At 34.8% G+C, this 14,195-nt stretch overlaps 2 protein-coding genes across 3 annotated transcripts in view; both read left to right on the top strand.

The window, feature by feature from the left end:
• The window catches only part of LOC118737467 (ras-related protein Rab-23-like), a 36,917-nt gene that overhangs the window by 5,272 nt on the left and 17,450 nt on the right, over nucleotides 1-14,195 (top strand). The window lies entirely within an intron of this gene.
• Nucleotides 5,296-6,366, top strand: LOC118737459 (ras-related protein Rab-23). The gene has a single exon (XM_036467966.1). It carries the CDS (start codon nucleotides 5,336-5,338, stop codon nucleotides 6,089-6,091), a length of 756 nt encoding a protein of 251 aa, XP_036323859.1. The 5' UTR covers nucleotides 5,296-5,335; the 3' UTR covers nucleotides 6,092-6,366.

The raw sequence follows: 14,195 nt of genomic DNA, 5'->3' as shown, positions 1-14,195 counted from the left end.
AAACCCGAAACAATAATCTGTATTTTTACTGGCATTTGAATAAAAATTAATTTTTTTTTTTTTTAAATTTTTGCGTGGGTTTTCCACTAGGGCTGCGCTTTAAATATCTACGCATTTTTTGTTATTTAAAAATGCGCGCTTGTTAGCTTCAATGCAAAAAAAAAGTCGGTTAGTCACAAAAAGTAACATTTAATGACTTTCAACAAAATATTTTTACACAATTCAGGGCCATTTAAAGCCGTCTTCAAAAATATCTATTAAAATCGAGGGGTTCCTTCGTTGTTTTTTTTTTTAATTTTGAAGACATTTTCAAACAATTTTTTTTTGCAAGATTTTCTAGCTCATGAATCCTACATTTTACAACGCTTTTTTTTTAAGTTTTAGTTATTGAAAAATTAATCGATACAATTGGGTAAACTTTAAAAAAAGGTAATAGTGGCAAAAATATGTTTCAACGAGCTTAAGTACATACATACACACTATATTACAATCGATAAAAATGTGACATTAAATTTTTATAAAATTTGCTTAAAATGTTGCCGAGAACTGCTTTAGAAACAACATTATAACGGTTTTGATACTGTAGCATATTCAATTTTAGTGTCTTAAGTATGTACAAGTTTAAAGTAGCTAGGAATTCCTTTGTTTTTTTTTTTAATTTCTTGTTGATGCTGTCAGTCATTTTTTCCATACAATGTATGTTCGACGACATAATTATAATGAAAAAATTAACGAAACCTTTTACAAAAAATTGGCAAAATATTTGCGAGTGTATTCAGCCATGAAAAAGAGTCGGCGTAAAACTGTAGTGCCCTCCACTAAAATATCAATCTATTATTATTATTAACTGAAAATGAAGATAGTTGTTGAAATTTTGCCACAACTATTTTTCGGTGGCCGACAACGAAATTTTCATGTAGGATCGAAAGAAAAAAATAGTAGTTTCATTTGAGATAGTCTAATGTAAATTCTTGTAAAGCAAACTTATGGTGATCTTGTTTCTTCCAAAAAATGTTGTCCTGCCCCGGTGCAAAATGTGTTTGATGTTACACTCACCCTTGCAAAAAGGTATGTCTTTGCCTTAATAATAGTATTAGTTGTGTTTTCGTATTCTCCAGCAAAAAATATCCAGTAACTTGTCAGTAGCAAAATTTCGGAGAGTAAGCCAATATTTACTCGCAATGAGAGAAATATGCAAAAAAGTACGAAAATGCAAAACCAGCAAGAAGTTGCAAGTTTTATGAACAGCTAATTAATTTGTTATTTTCCGATGCAATTTTCTAAGAAAAATAGTATTTCAACTCCAAAAGCACCACAAGCAATTCTTTTGGTAATGTGAATTGCATTAAGCATCATGCCATCAGCTGTTTTTCTTACTAGCAAATATGTTGTTACTAGCAAAAATTTATGCAGTAAAAAAAACTTGCGAGTTCAGCTGTCATTTTTACTCTCTCAATCTACCCTCTTTTGCTAGTTTCTTTCAAGTTTTTGCGTACGAAAACGTTATCCAGTAAAAACCAGTAAAATTAGTACTGGCTTTTACTGGATAGTGTGTACGCGAACAGGGCTATTGTCGTTTTAAACAACCATCTGATTTTCAGGGCAACCCTCTCCCCTGACAATGCTCACTGGGCATAGAATGTTGCCTTACAAGAGTGTGACATTTTAAGAAACGAAGACATAATTTTCTCACCCTTTAGCTTTAATTTAGAATCGCACACACGAAAAGAGAAAGGGGCATTCAAAAGGCAACACCATTAAAAAATCATCATTTTGAGGCTCGTAGGTACAAACAGGTTCCAAAAATACTTGCGTAGACGCGCCTGTGTGCGTAGCTCGTGCGAAGCGGCGCATGTCAAACACTAAGCCGACAAGTCAACGCCAAGAACGTTAATATCAACAAAAATGCGAAAATTACTTAAGCTTAAGCCTTAATTAAAATAGAGAAAGAGTAAATAATGAATGAAGAGCCATGTAAGAAAAATGCTTTCGCAAATATTCCTCAAGATAGCGCAAACATTTGGTATTTCCATAAAATTGAATGGCATTCATGCTATGAGGGTTGTGTGAGGGGAAATCTTCATTGAATATGTTTTGTAATGTTTAATTAAATATGTTTTATACATAATTGTTTTAAGTTGGCGACAAACATTTTTTAAAATGTAGGTATACCCGCATACAAACGTACCCTTTGTATGTAAGTGCGAATATCTACGTTTTTTTTCCATCCACACGCCCATCTGTGTGGCTCAATTAATTTTGCACCTTCTTAATTAAGTGTTCCATGTCTTGCATAGCCCCGCTTTTTAAGTACATATGTACATATGTACATCACCTACAACAATACATGTGACAGGTATAATACGGAAATGAATGCGCATGCGCACCATTTGCAAACTGATGCTATCTAACTGGCAATAATTTTGCAAAAAAAAAGGTCAATCTAAATTTAGAACTAGATGCTTTTTTTTTTAAATACATATGTACATATATGTATGTATATACTTGTGAATACATACGAGTATACTTATCTCAATATGTGTAGGTACATTAGGGTGGTCCAAAAATGCATGTGGAAAAGTTAAGTCGGAATTTTTATGCTCTCACCCCCTAGGATTGTTCTATACCGTAAAAAAATATATCCATATTTTTTTACTTTGAAATCAAAAAATATTTAGAGGTCGCTCAAAGCGCCCAAAGTTTTCCATGTCTTTTATATGGGGAAAAAACAACTATTCGTAGAAACGGTATATAATTCTTAAAAATCAATGTTTTTCCATCGGAAAACTCTGTTTATCTGCAGGAGATTCCCAATAATAATACTCAATTGTTAATTTAACCATTTTTTCATCGCAACTATAATTTATAGGTCCGCCAAAAACCCATAAAACCCCCGAAAACTGCAATGGGCGGACCACTAAACAATCGTTCGTATTAAAAAATGGTTGAATAAACAATTGGGTATTATTATTGAAAGTCACTTGAAGAGAACCAGAGTTTTCCGATCGAAAAATATTGATTTTCAAGAATTCTATACCATTTCTACGAAAAGTTGTTTCTTTCCCATATAAAAATACATGAAAAAACTTTGGGCGCTTTGAGCGACCTCTAAATATTTTTTGATTTCAAAATAAAAAAAATAGTGGTATACTTTTTTTCGATATAGAACAATCCTAGGGGGTGCGAGCATTACAATTCCGACTTTACTGTTTTTGTACCACCCCAATGTACATATACATATGTATAGTTCGTTATTGAATCACTGGAATACTCTTACGTGAGAGTAGCTGAGACTTGTTCGTTAAGCAATAAAGGACAATAGAATTCTAGCTGAACTTGTTCACACTAAAGTTGTCAACTTTCTAACTTGGCTATGAACATCAAGCATAACAAAAACAGCCTTCAGAAACTTAATACAGTTGATTTTCTCTATGACGAAGTTGGTGGGGCCGGCTAAACTAGGGATGTCGAAAAAACATCGATGCATCGAAAATATCGATGTTTTTGTTTTGTATAAACTGACATCTCTAGTACATCGAACCGCCAAACATCGCTTTGTCTAAAACTCAAAGAAAGCAAGATACAGTTTTATAACTCATAAAATTTTAATACAATAAAGTGCAAGTTTCAACTGCTTTGATTTTTAATATTTTTTTCTTTCGCTGACTTGCACTTTGTTTTCTGAGCGATAAAAGTGCATATCCAAGAATGTTCTAATATTAAAAATTTCAAAATATTAATGAAAAGTGATTGAATATTTCTAAACTTTGTATGAAGTGTGAGATATTGAGCCGTATGTATAAAAACTAATGCCGAATTTCCACTAGGCATTGAAATGACAAAAAATGCATGCCATTTAAAAAAATGCCATGTGGAAATGAATTTAATGACTATGTTTTTAAAATAATAACACGAATATTTTTTAATGCCCGACTTTGTCATTTGTCATTTTTGCCATTTAACGCCTAGTGAAAATCCAGCATAAGCTTTTTGCTTTTTCTTAAAATTTCATACCTTTCACCTTAATTTATTTGAGCAAATCAAGTAAAAAAAAAGTAAAAAAAAGCAGTAAGATACTTTCCAAAGGAGTACGTCTGGCATCTTTATCGTACGCATAGATTAAGAGGCTCCAATGAGCAGATCCTCCGGTTGGGATATTTTCACATCTTGCTCGGGAGTCGGGACGTAAGTCTATCGGCGAAGAACAACCACTAGCAGATAGTGTTTCAGATTACCCCCTTGCCCAACTGCATTAATGCATTGGGTATAACGCCACATTTTTCTTGCGGCAACGCATAACTTGAACGCTTGTAAACACCAACCTCCAACCGGTTGTCGCCGGTTGCATGAGCGTAGCTGCCAAATCGTAATCGAAAAATTCGTTGCCCGCACCGCCACCGCCAACTCGGTTGGCCAATGCATTAGCAATGTAGTCTATTGAACATTAATGATTGTGATTATGTGCATTCAGAGCTTGAAGACTTTCTGCAAGTAAGCGAAACTGATAAGTTGACTTACAGCTTACCGCTGTGCTGTTGGAAACTTTTGCTGCATCTGCTGCTGCTGCAGTGGATGGTGATGATGATGATTTACAACTTTAGTGGCATTGCGTGTTGGTAGTCAAGTTGTTTAGTTTATTGGTTAATTATTTTTCGATTTACATACATATATATGTATGTATGTATGTAGTTCCATGCAAGCATTTGCTTAGTTGTTGTTGCTGTTGCTCGAGGTTGAAAGTGCAGAGAAATCATTTAATAGAAAGTGAATGGAAAATATTGGCCCACAAGCTATAAAAATTTGTATGGAATTAAGGAAAAAATAACGGTTACCAACATGATAAATTATTACTACAGCATTGATGAAACAAAAACACTGCTAATGAGCTAAGATGCTAACTATTTAGTATTTAATTTTAGTAAATGTTTTAAAACTTATAAATATGCGTTATTAAAAATTGTGTTATATTTCACAGGTATTACCGAATGTTCAGCAACAGCCGATAACAATTAAAACGAACGCCACTAAAAATAACCGTTTCAAATCGCTTCTTATTTGCATAGTCGAAGTCAGCGCTCCAACCTGAATGCTAAATGTTAGCTATTGTTGTTAATTACAAAAGGCAAATATCCCATCCATTCACTCGTAAAATTAATTACTCATTCGCAATAGCGATGCGCTGAAGCACCGCGAGACAACTTTTCACTGTCTTTCACTTACATAGCTGCAGCGTGAAGTTTGCCAGCGAGCGGCAAGCGGCAAGCGACAAGCAAATTTTTTTTATTCAGGTTTAGTAAAATCTACAACAACGGCTCCCTCGAACGCCTATGACATAATGCGCGAGGACGACATCGAAATCGCCATTAAAGTGGTGATTGTAGGCAATGGCGGTGTTGGCAAGTCTTCGATGATCCAGCGCTACTGCAAAGGCATCTTCACCAAGGATTACAAAAAGACGATTGGCGTCGATTTTCTGGAGCGACAAATCGAAATCGACGGCGAGGATGTGCGCATCATGTTGTGGGACACTGCCGGCCAGGAAGAGTTTGACGCCATAACCAAAGCCTATTATCGCGGCGCGCAGGCGTGTGTACTAACCTTTAGCACAACAGATCGCGCCTCTTTCGAGGCGATTCGAGACTGGAAGCGCAAAGTGGAAAACGAATGCAATGAGATACCAACGGTAATCGTACAGAATAAAATCGATCTTATCGAACAATCGGTAGTGAGCGCAGACGAGGTGGAAACACTGGCGCGTCAATTGAATTGTCGACTCATACGCACCTCCGTTAAGGAAGATGTGAATGTGGCTTCCGTTTTCCGGTACTTGGCCACAAAATGTCATCAGCTGATGCTAAATGAAAGCAGCGAACAGGCGAATGCGCATGCAGGTGGAAATGGTGGTGGTGGTGGTGGTTTTGGTGGCGGCGGCTTGAATGGCGGTTCCAGCGGTCATCAGCCTACAATCAGTGCCTTTAGTCCGACTTTCACGAAAAACAATAGTGGCACAATTGTGTTGCGCGCGGCTAAAAAGAGCTCTGCGGCGGCGCGAAAACGCAAAATTGTGCTGAAGAAGTGCGGCATATTGTGATTTGCGTGACAACAGCCGGGGCACTGGGCGATTGGAGGGAAGATGAGAGGATTACATGTGGATGATGAGCTGTGGTGCGCACGAACACGAAGAGCTATGGAGTCGGTGAAGACGAAGAGGGGGATAAAATATCAGAATCAGTTACTTGGATGTTTGTTGGTTGGTTGGTGGGCAAGCCAATAAAACTGTGCATGTGAGTTTACATGGAGGCGCATGATTTATTTAAAATATGTACCCGTATTTAGGTATACAAACGTAGCATATGTATGCAGACTCGTGAATCATAGCAAAAGCGTGCAAGCAGCTGCTAAAGATGTTGATTCCACATCGTTCTTTTTTCCTTTTGCGAATATTAATAATGTATGCATTGAGTAATTGGAGCATATTTAACTGTAAAACATATTAGACTAATTAAAAATGAATACAAAATGAAGTTCGACTGAAGAGCGAGTGCGCGCAAGCGCCCGCACGTCCAAGCAAATGACCAACTTTAGTGAAATGAAACAGAGAAAAAAAGGAAATATTAATAAATAAAAAATAAGCAATCAACAAAGTGCAGCTCAGTGTGTCCACATGTATGGGGGCTGATGTTTTAGCAGGCAGCAAAAAATCGCAAAAGCTGATCCGCATGCGCAGCTCTCATTTACTCTTAAAAATAATTGACTTGACTTGAAATTGCATAAAATTTTTGGCAGCAGCCAGTCTTGCTAGTCCCCTTTAGAATATGTACATATATCATCATCATATCTTCAACAAGAAAAACCAACATGCGGAAATGAATGGCGAACCTGTCGGCGGTCGTTGCTGCAAGCTGGTGGTCTCAACTATGGAAATTCGCGTGTGGTAGGCAAATAAGTTTTCATGAAATTTTTGCATAACCATGAGATACCCCTTGATGAAATTTGTATATAATTATTTAAAAGAAAAAATTGTAATTTAATTGCTATTTGCGCAAAAATCATTTGTTGTCCAATCAACTCAGTTGCTTCATTTAGTTTTTATTTTTTATTTCTCTTTTCAGATGCAGTCGTCGCTCCCACGGCTGCGCGGTTATTGAACCCCCGACAAGCAAGTCATATGCTAAACACTTTTTTTGACTACTAGACTGATACACTTACGTTCATACATATATACATACATACGGCATGCATAAATATGTGAAAAATTACACCTGGAAAATAACTAACTAAAAACTAAAAAAAAAAAAATAACTTTTAACTAATTATTAAAAATATGTATGAGTAGTTAGTACACGATGATGAAATTATTAATTATGTAGTTGTAATTATGTATTCACTTTGAAAGTAACTTAATGTAGGGACGATATTTTGTGTATGTATGAGTCAAGAGTTATTACTAAAAAATGTATCGCCGATGGCTTTGTAAAACCGCCCATCGACCAGTTGCAAAACCGCCTGATATCCATACACCTATGTATATAAAAGCATCAGCATTGTCTAGATGTCAAAAATTGCTCATGCCTATACAATTTGTATGAAGCATACCAAAATAACGTAGGATATGACGAAACTGTCTTTTTCGTATTCCACTGTTGCTGTTTCTACATTTCACGTAGAGTTGCCGCTTTTGTTTAGGTTTAACACTTCGGCGTTAACACTAGGCGTCAGAAAACGCTACGCACAACGCTTTTATTTCGCTATGGATGTAAATCGCAAAAATGAGATTTGGTAAACCTGAACTCCACGCACCGAACTTTATGCCTTAAAATCGTAAAAACGTTATTCAAAAAGTTGGTAAAATGAAATACCCCCGCCCCGTTTGAGTGCCGTAAGATAGGCGCTTTTGCCACTGGCTGATGCATCGCGATGGGCGGTTTTGCAAAGATATCGGCGATATTTTTAAATATACTTTAAAATGTATGTTACTATGTACCTATGTATGTAGTGTAGTTATATCAAAAAGTGAAGTTTTTTTATTATCTAAAAGATATTGTGAAGTAGTATATGATTTAATTGTATTACTTTACATTGTATTACTTACATATATATGCAACTATTTTATTGCTAGTGTATAAAATAAACTCGATTTGTATGCTGACTTTAACTCATTCTATTTATTGCTTTTCGTTAAAAATTAATAATTAAATTGTTAAAAGTTTTTACAAATAACAGTTCTAACTAGGTTTAGGGAAATTGCTGTTACAGCCTAACCTAATATAAACGCACGCCGTATAAGTTTTTTTTCTGCGTCCCCCGAAATTGGCCTGCGTGCATTTGCATATGATTTCACTGAGCGAAACGTCAAATCAAAATCTCACGCAAAACAAAATTTGGAATAGAAAAATCGATTCGCAACAAACCTCAAATATCGCGAAAAATCGTGTTTGTACACTTTGAGGTTAGGATATCTCAAAATTCTGACGTGGTAGAGAAATTCTGCAGCCACATTTGGATTCGGCACCAAAAAATCAGGTGGCAAAAAAAGAAAAAAATTTTCAAACTGTGTAATCAATCAGTAATCAAGAAAATAAAAAAATAAATACTTAACTGCGTGCTAGCATTTTCAACGCGAATACAATTTAACAAGAACGCAAGAGAGTGGGTTTGCAACTTCAGTATTTTATTCATCATGGTTGCATTTTAGTGAATTTAAATTTGTAGATTCTTGTAAATTCAGTACTGCCACAGCTTTAAATATTCCATGTTTGACCTATCTTTGAGAAATTTGAGTTCAGAAAAAAGCACTTAAAAGGGCGCTAGGCACTAAACCATTTTTATGGCGTTATAATTTTCAAAAAGCACTAAATCTCTAGTGCTTAAAGCACCAAGTTGGCAACTATGTGTAGATACAGTATCGGTCATATCTATAGCACGCCATTTCAAAGTGATATTGTGTGCCACTTATGTTTATTTATTTATTTTTAAGAATTTTCAATTAAAATCTAGCTCATTCTCAGACAAACCCCATATATACCCAAGTTTAACAACTTGTAGAAAACTTCAAAAACGTGCAACAAAATTTCAAACTTTTTTCTCGGAAGTGTTAGAATTTTTTTGAGTACACAGTTTTTTAGCCCCTGCAATTTTAGTCTGATAATGTGCAAATTTCAAGTTGCTACGAATTACCGTTAATTTTTTAGAATTTTTTTGTCGCATTGGCTTCCATATAATGAATAAACTCAATTTATTTGTATATGGAAGAAAACCGCAACACCTTTGGCGAAAAAAATTCTAAAAAATCAACGGTAACCTTTAGCCACTTGAAACTTGCACATTATCAGACTAAAATTGATTGGGCTATAAAACTGTGTATTCAGAAAAATTCTCACGCTTCCAAGAAAAAAGTTTGAAATTTATATGAAAATTTGTTGCACTTTTTTGTAATATTCTACAAATTGTTAAACTTGGGTTTGTATGGGTTTTGTTAGAGAAAGAACTATATTTTAATTGAAAATTCTTAAAAATAAATAAATAAACATAAGTGGCACACAATATCTCTTTGAAAACGCGTGCTATAGATATGACCGATACTGTATGTACATATATGGATATTCAGGAGCATGATGCAATAATGAAAGGTGTTATACGTTGGCAACTTCTCGCTCTAATCCGCCATCTTGAACTACCTTAGGAGAAACTGTGTTGTTTCTTTGCTATTTTCACTGAACATTTCCCAAAATATTAGAAAAAAATTCTGAACAAGCTACATTGATTCAATTTTCGTTGTTCGTTTTGTTCTTATTCGCTGACATTTGTTTTCTAATTGCTTGAAATTTGGTAAGTATTGTAATAAAACCGAATTATTTTACAAATTAATTATAATTTTGCATTTATTAGGTAATTTCCTTAGTGTTTTCCTGGCCGACCTGCGCTGGTATTGTAATTAAGAGCTAATACACGTAAGTTACAACATATTATTTTGACTTCATTGATGAACCATTCCATTTGCAGCATTCTCTGGTGAACTGCAGCTGCGGCCGAATTTGATTGTGTGCATCATCCTGCAGATATTTTGAAGTAAGTTGGAACCAGCTCTTTGTTATTTCAAAACCTAATGAACCATTTATTCGCAGATTTTGTGGACGCTTCTGCTGTGCTGCGTTCCTGCTCCGCCCGTGTTTTATAGTGTTGCGTCCCTGTTGCGCCTTTGCAATAGTGTGTGCGTTGTGCTTTGGACACGTTGAAGTAAGTTGAAACCAGGTGTTTGTTTGTTAAAAACCTAAAAAGCCATTCATTTGCAGATTGTTTATATGCTTCTGCTGTGCTGCGTTCCTGCTTCACCCGTGTATTAAATTGCAGCGTTCCTGTTAACATAAGCATCGTCGTTTAAGTACAAAACCGCGTAACTGACATTTGATGCTAAAAATTGGATTTGCTCACACAAGTTCTTGGCTCAATCCTTATCCATTCTTCCTGATACATACTAGCCAAAAATGCGATTGCTTTTTAAAAAAAGATAACCATTTTGAAATATGAGTGTTTTCACTCTCTAGAAAATAATGTATGCAACCTCGCTGGGTTTGCATTATCTTGATACGCGGTTTGGCATTTTACTGATACACGGTTTTGTACTTTAAACGACGATATGTAGATGTATGTACATATATATCACATATATTTACTTAGATATGCATAGACAATTAATGTGTACATTATTTTTTTTATGTTGAAACTAGATATGTATATAGTATGTAATTATTATTATTCGGTTCAAAAAAGTCCTATCTCAAATGAAAATACTTTGAAAATGTGCTCAGATAGGGCGTTTTTGGATCGCTAGCTGAGATAGGGTGTTTTTGAACCGAGTTCTGAGATAGGGCATTTTTCAATAAAATTCTAAAATAGGGCGTTTTCCAGCCAAATTTTGAATTAGGGCGTTGAAAAGTTTTCTGATATCGAGTGTTTTCGACCTGGCTGCCGAGATAGGTCGATATTCCACTCAGCCATGGATAAATAGTCGCATTTTTCGGTATATGGAAGACGATTAAACACGATTTGTTATTATATCGATTCTAAAAAATCAAAGGTAATTTTTAGCCACTTCAAACTTGCATATAATAAGACTAAAATTGAAGGGGCTATAAAACTGAGTGCTCAAAAAAATTCTAAGACTTCTGAGAAAAAAATGTGAATTTTGGGTGAAAATTTGTTGTATTTTTTGTAGTTTTCTACGAAGTTTTAAAATTGGGTTTTTATGGGTTTTGTTAGAAATTGAACTTTATTTTTATTGTAAATTCTTAGAAATAAATTAACATGAGAGGGAAATAATATCACTTTGAAATAGGGTTGCTATTGATATGACCGATACTGTGTGTATAATAAATTTTGTACAATTAAAAATCAAAGTGCATTTACTAAAATGAACACAACGTATTAATTATAAATTCTGAAATATATTGTTAATTTCAAAAACAAATAAATAATTTGGATGTACGTGAACTTGGGTAATGTATAATTGTTTATATGATTCCTCAAAGTATCCCTTATATAACACTGTGGAACACAACAAAACCTTAGTGCGAATATATCAGGTTTGATAGCTGTTGGCATACGAATAATGCCTCATACTCAGATTTACTAGATCAATTGGTGTTCTCCGAGAAAAAAAATTTTCACGATCCAAAGATCTGAAAAATCTTTTTTCTCCAAATTTTGAACATTTATCGTTTTTGGCCTATATTTTATGGCAAATACCATACAAAGCAAATATAGGCCAAAAACGGAGAATTTTCAAAATTTTTAGAAAAGAATTTGGCCGCTATACTCAGATTTTTGAATCGTGAAATATTTTTTCTCGAGAACACGAATTGATCTAGTAAAACTAAGTATGAGGCATTATTGGTATGGTCAACAGCTATCAAACCTGATATATGCGCACAAGAAGCCCATTTGAAAGAGGGGGACAAAATATCACACGTAAATTAATTCCTCTATTTGGCCTGTACAATATAAGGGAAACATTTCAAATTCACAAGGGATAATTTTCTTAGTGATGCGGCTTATAAAAGGAGTTATATATGCCATACTGTTCTAGCTGGGTATTATCAGCTCAAAAATTTTAAGCAAATTATCATATTCCTGTGAATAAAAACGCGCCTTATTTTATTATTTTAATTATCTACAACTTTATGAGACTACCAAGCCATATATATACCTAATCAGATAATCGGAACGCTGTTGAGAAGGCATAAAATTTAGTACTTTTTCAACTAAAGGGCTTTTTTTCTTCCCGTTTTTCTTGTACTTCCAAAATACAATATTGACCTAAGGGAGTTCGATTTCGAGCTGTCACAACGTACAACACCTTTCATTATTGCATCATGATTCAGGAGTAAGTAAAACTGACAATAGGTGTCTAACAACTGAAAAACGTTTGCGGTGAAGGCAAAAATATCTAATAGTTGCCAACAATTTAAACATAAAAAACTAGCAAAAGCCCACTTGAGGGCTTAGAGGAGTCCGGTAAGAACTTCTGCATAAGCCAACGCAAAAATATCGTTGAAAAGCAAAAACGGTCCCTGGGTCGCCTACCGGAAAACGTATTCTATATGTTAACGCAGGCAATTAGCTATCTACGTGCTAAATTTCAAGCAAATAAACTACCGGCGTGAAATATTTCATTTTTAAGCAGGTGTGTTGTGATATGTGATTTGAAGTATGTTCACATATATTTAAATATTAGGTTTGTATAGTAACCAATTGTCAGTACTAATTTGTACTGGAACCTGCAAATTTTTACTGGAAAAGTGTATGATAACCCAAAAAACTTGCAGAAGAGCAACAAATCGAGAGCGCAACAACACGGGAGAGCTGCAAATTCTTGCTAGTGAAATTTCTACTAGCAGAAATTAGCTAGCAGAAGAAGAAGAATAATAAATGCCAAAAGCCGCCATTTGTTGAGTTGGTTTAGCACAAACAAAAGTAAAATGAGTGGAAATCAAAATGTTAATGAAGTACTAGACTGTGTAAGTGCTTGTGTGAAAAGCAAAGAGCTTAAAACTGATTTATAAATAGTAAAATGTTTACAGCAGAATATCAAAAGGGTGCAACAACTATTCACTTGCAAGTTTTTACTAGTTTTGCGTTCAGTAACTTTTTCTGCTAGTTTTCTCTTCTTGTCAATTTTACGCTCTATTTTGCTTTTACGCTCTGGCTGCAATGTTTTACTGGAGAAGTTACTATACAAACCTAATATCTCAATCACCGCGTTTAACAGGCAAAATTCAGGTTAACTGTCAAATTTCTTGAGGAACGAATTTTGTATGGCCAAACTCGTTTTCTTATTGCACATTAGGGAGATAAGTTCCAAAATGAGGATAACCTACTTATGTGTAAATCTAATATTAACAAATTAATTAAATTTAACTTTCTGGCGGAAATTTGGCTAGAATGTATTTTCACACTGGCACCGAAACTGCTGTCAGAGAACATGAAAGTCGCAACCCAAGCCATACACCGGAAAGCAGTACCCCTTAAAAATGTGAACAATGCGCTAGCGGAGACAAGTACCCTTTAAAAATGTGGTGAAAACTGCAGGAGTACGGTGACCATCCGTACTCAATTTCCAACTTTTTAAAGTTGATATTAGTTTTCCAGAATGGCCTTATAGGCATAAGTTATCGCATAGACTAAGATATTTTCACATTAACGTGATTCATATCGATTATCTGGTCAAGGAAAAGGGCGTAGAATCTACTATTATAAGATTCGCTAAATAAGTAAAAAATTAATTTTTTCGATACGTAGGTCCATTTTAATTTTCCCTGCCACATTTGTACATATGTATGTATCACAACTTGTAATTATATCGTGGCGAATGAAGAAAAAAAAATAGAATACAACTCGATTTTTGATGTTTTCAAGGCGTGTCCTATGTTTTGAGATAAGTAAAATTTAAAACTAAAGGTCATCGTACATGTCCATAAGTAAAGTACATCCTCTTCTTACCATTTTTCCTGGCAGGCTGTAGGTGTGTTTTTGGTTGGTGTATTGGTGTTTTTGGTTTAATGTGGTAGTGTATTTTGAATAAATTGTAATAGAAATGGAAGAAATTGTAATAGAAATGAAAGAAATTGTAAAAGATAAGAGCAAACGCCAAAAAAAAAACAGGTGATCTCAGCTGTAGGCATTTTTTGGCAGTCAGC

This window comes from Rhagoletis pomonella, unplaced genomic scaffold, assembly GCF_013731165.1.
Source record: "Rhagoletis pomonella isolate Grant_MI unplaced genomic scaffold, Rhpom_1.0 Rhpom_scaffold_00001, whole genome shotgun sequence".
In the NCBI taxonomy this organism is placed as follows: Eukaryota; Metazoa; Arthropoda; class Insecta; order Diptera; family Tephritidae; genus Rhagoletis; species Rhagoletis pomonella.
This window is presented reverse-complemented; position numbering and strand designations above follow the sequence as displayed.

Coding starts and splice junctions, on each gene's coding strand:
- LOC118737459 (XM_036467966.1), top strand. CDS start 5,336: ATGCGCGAGGACGACATCGAAATCGCCATTAAAGTGGTGATTGTAGGC.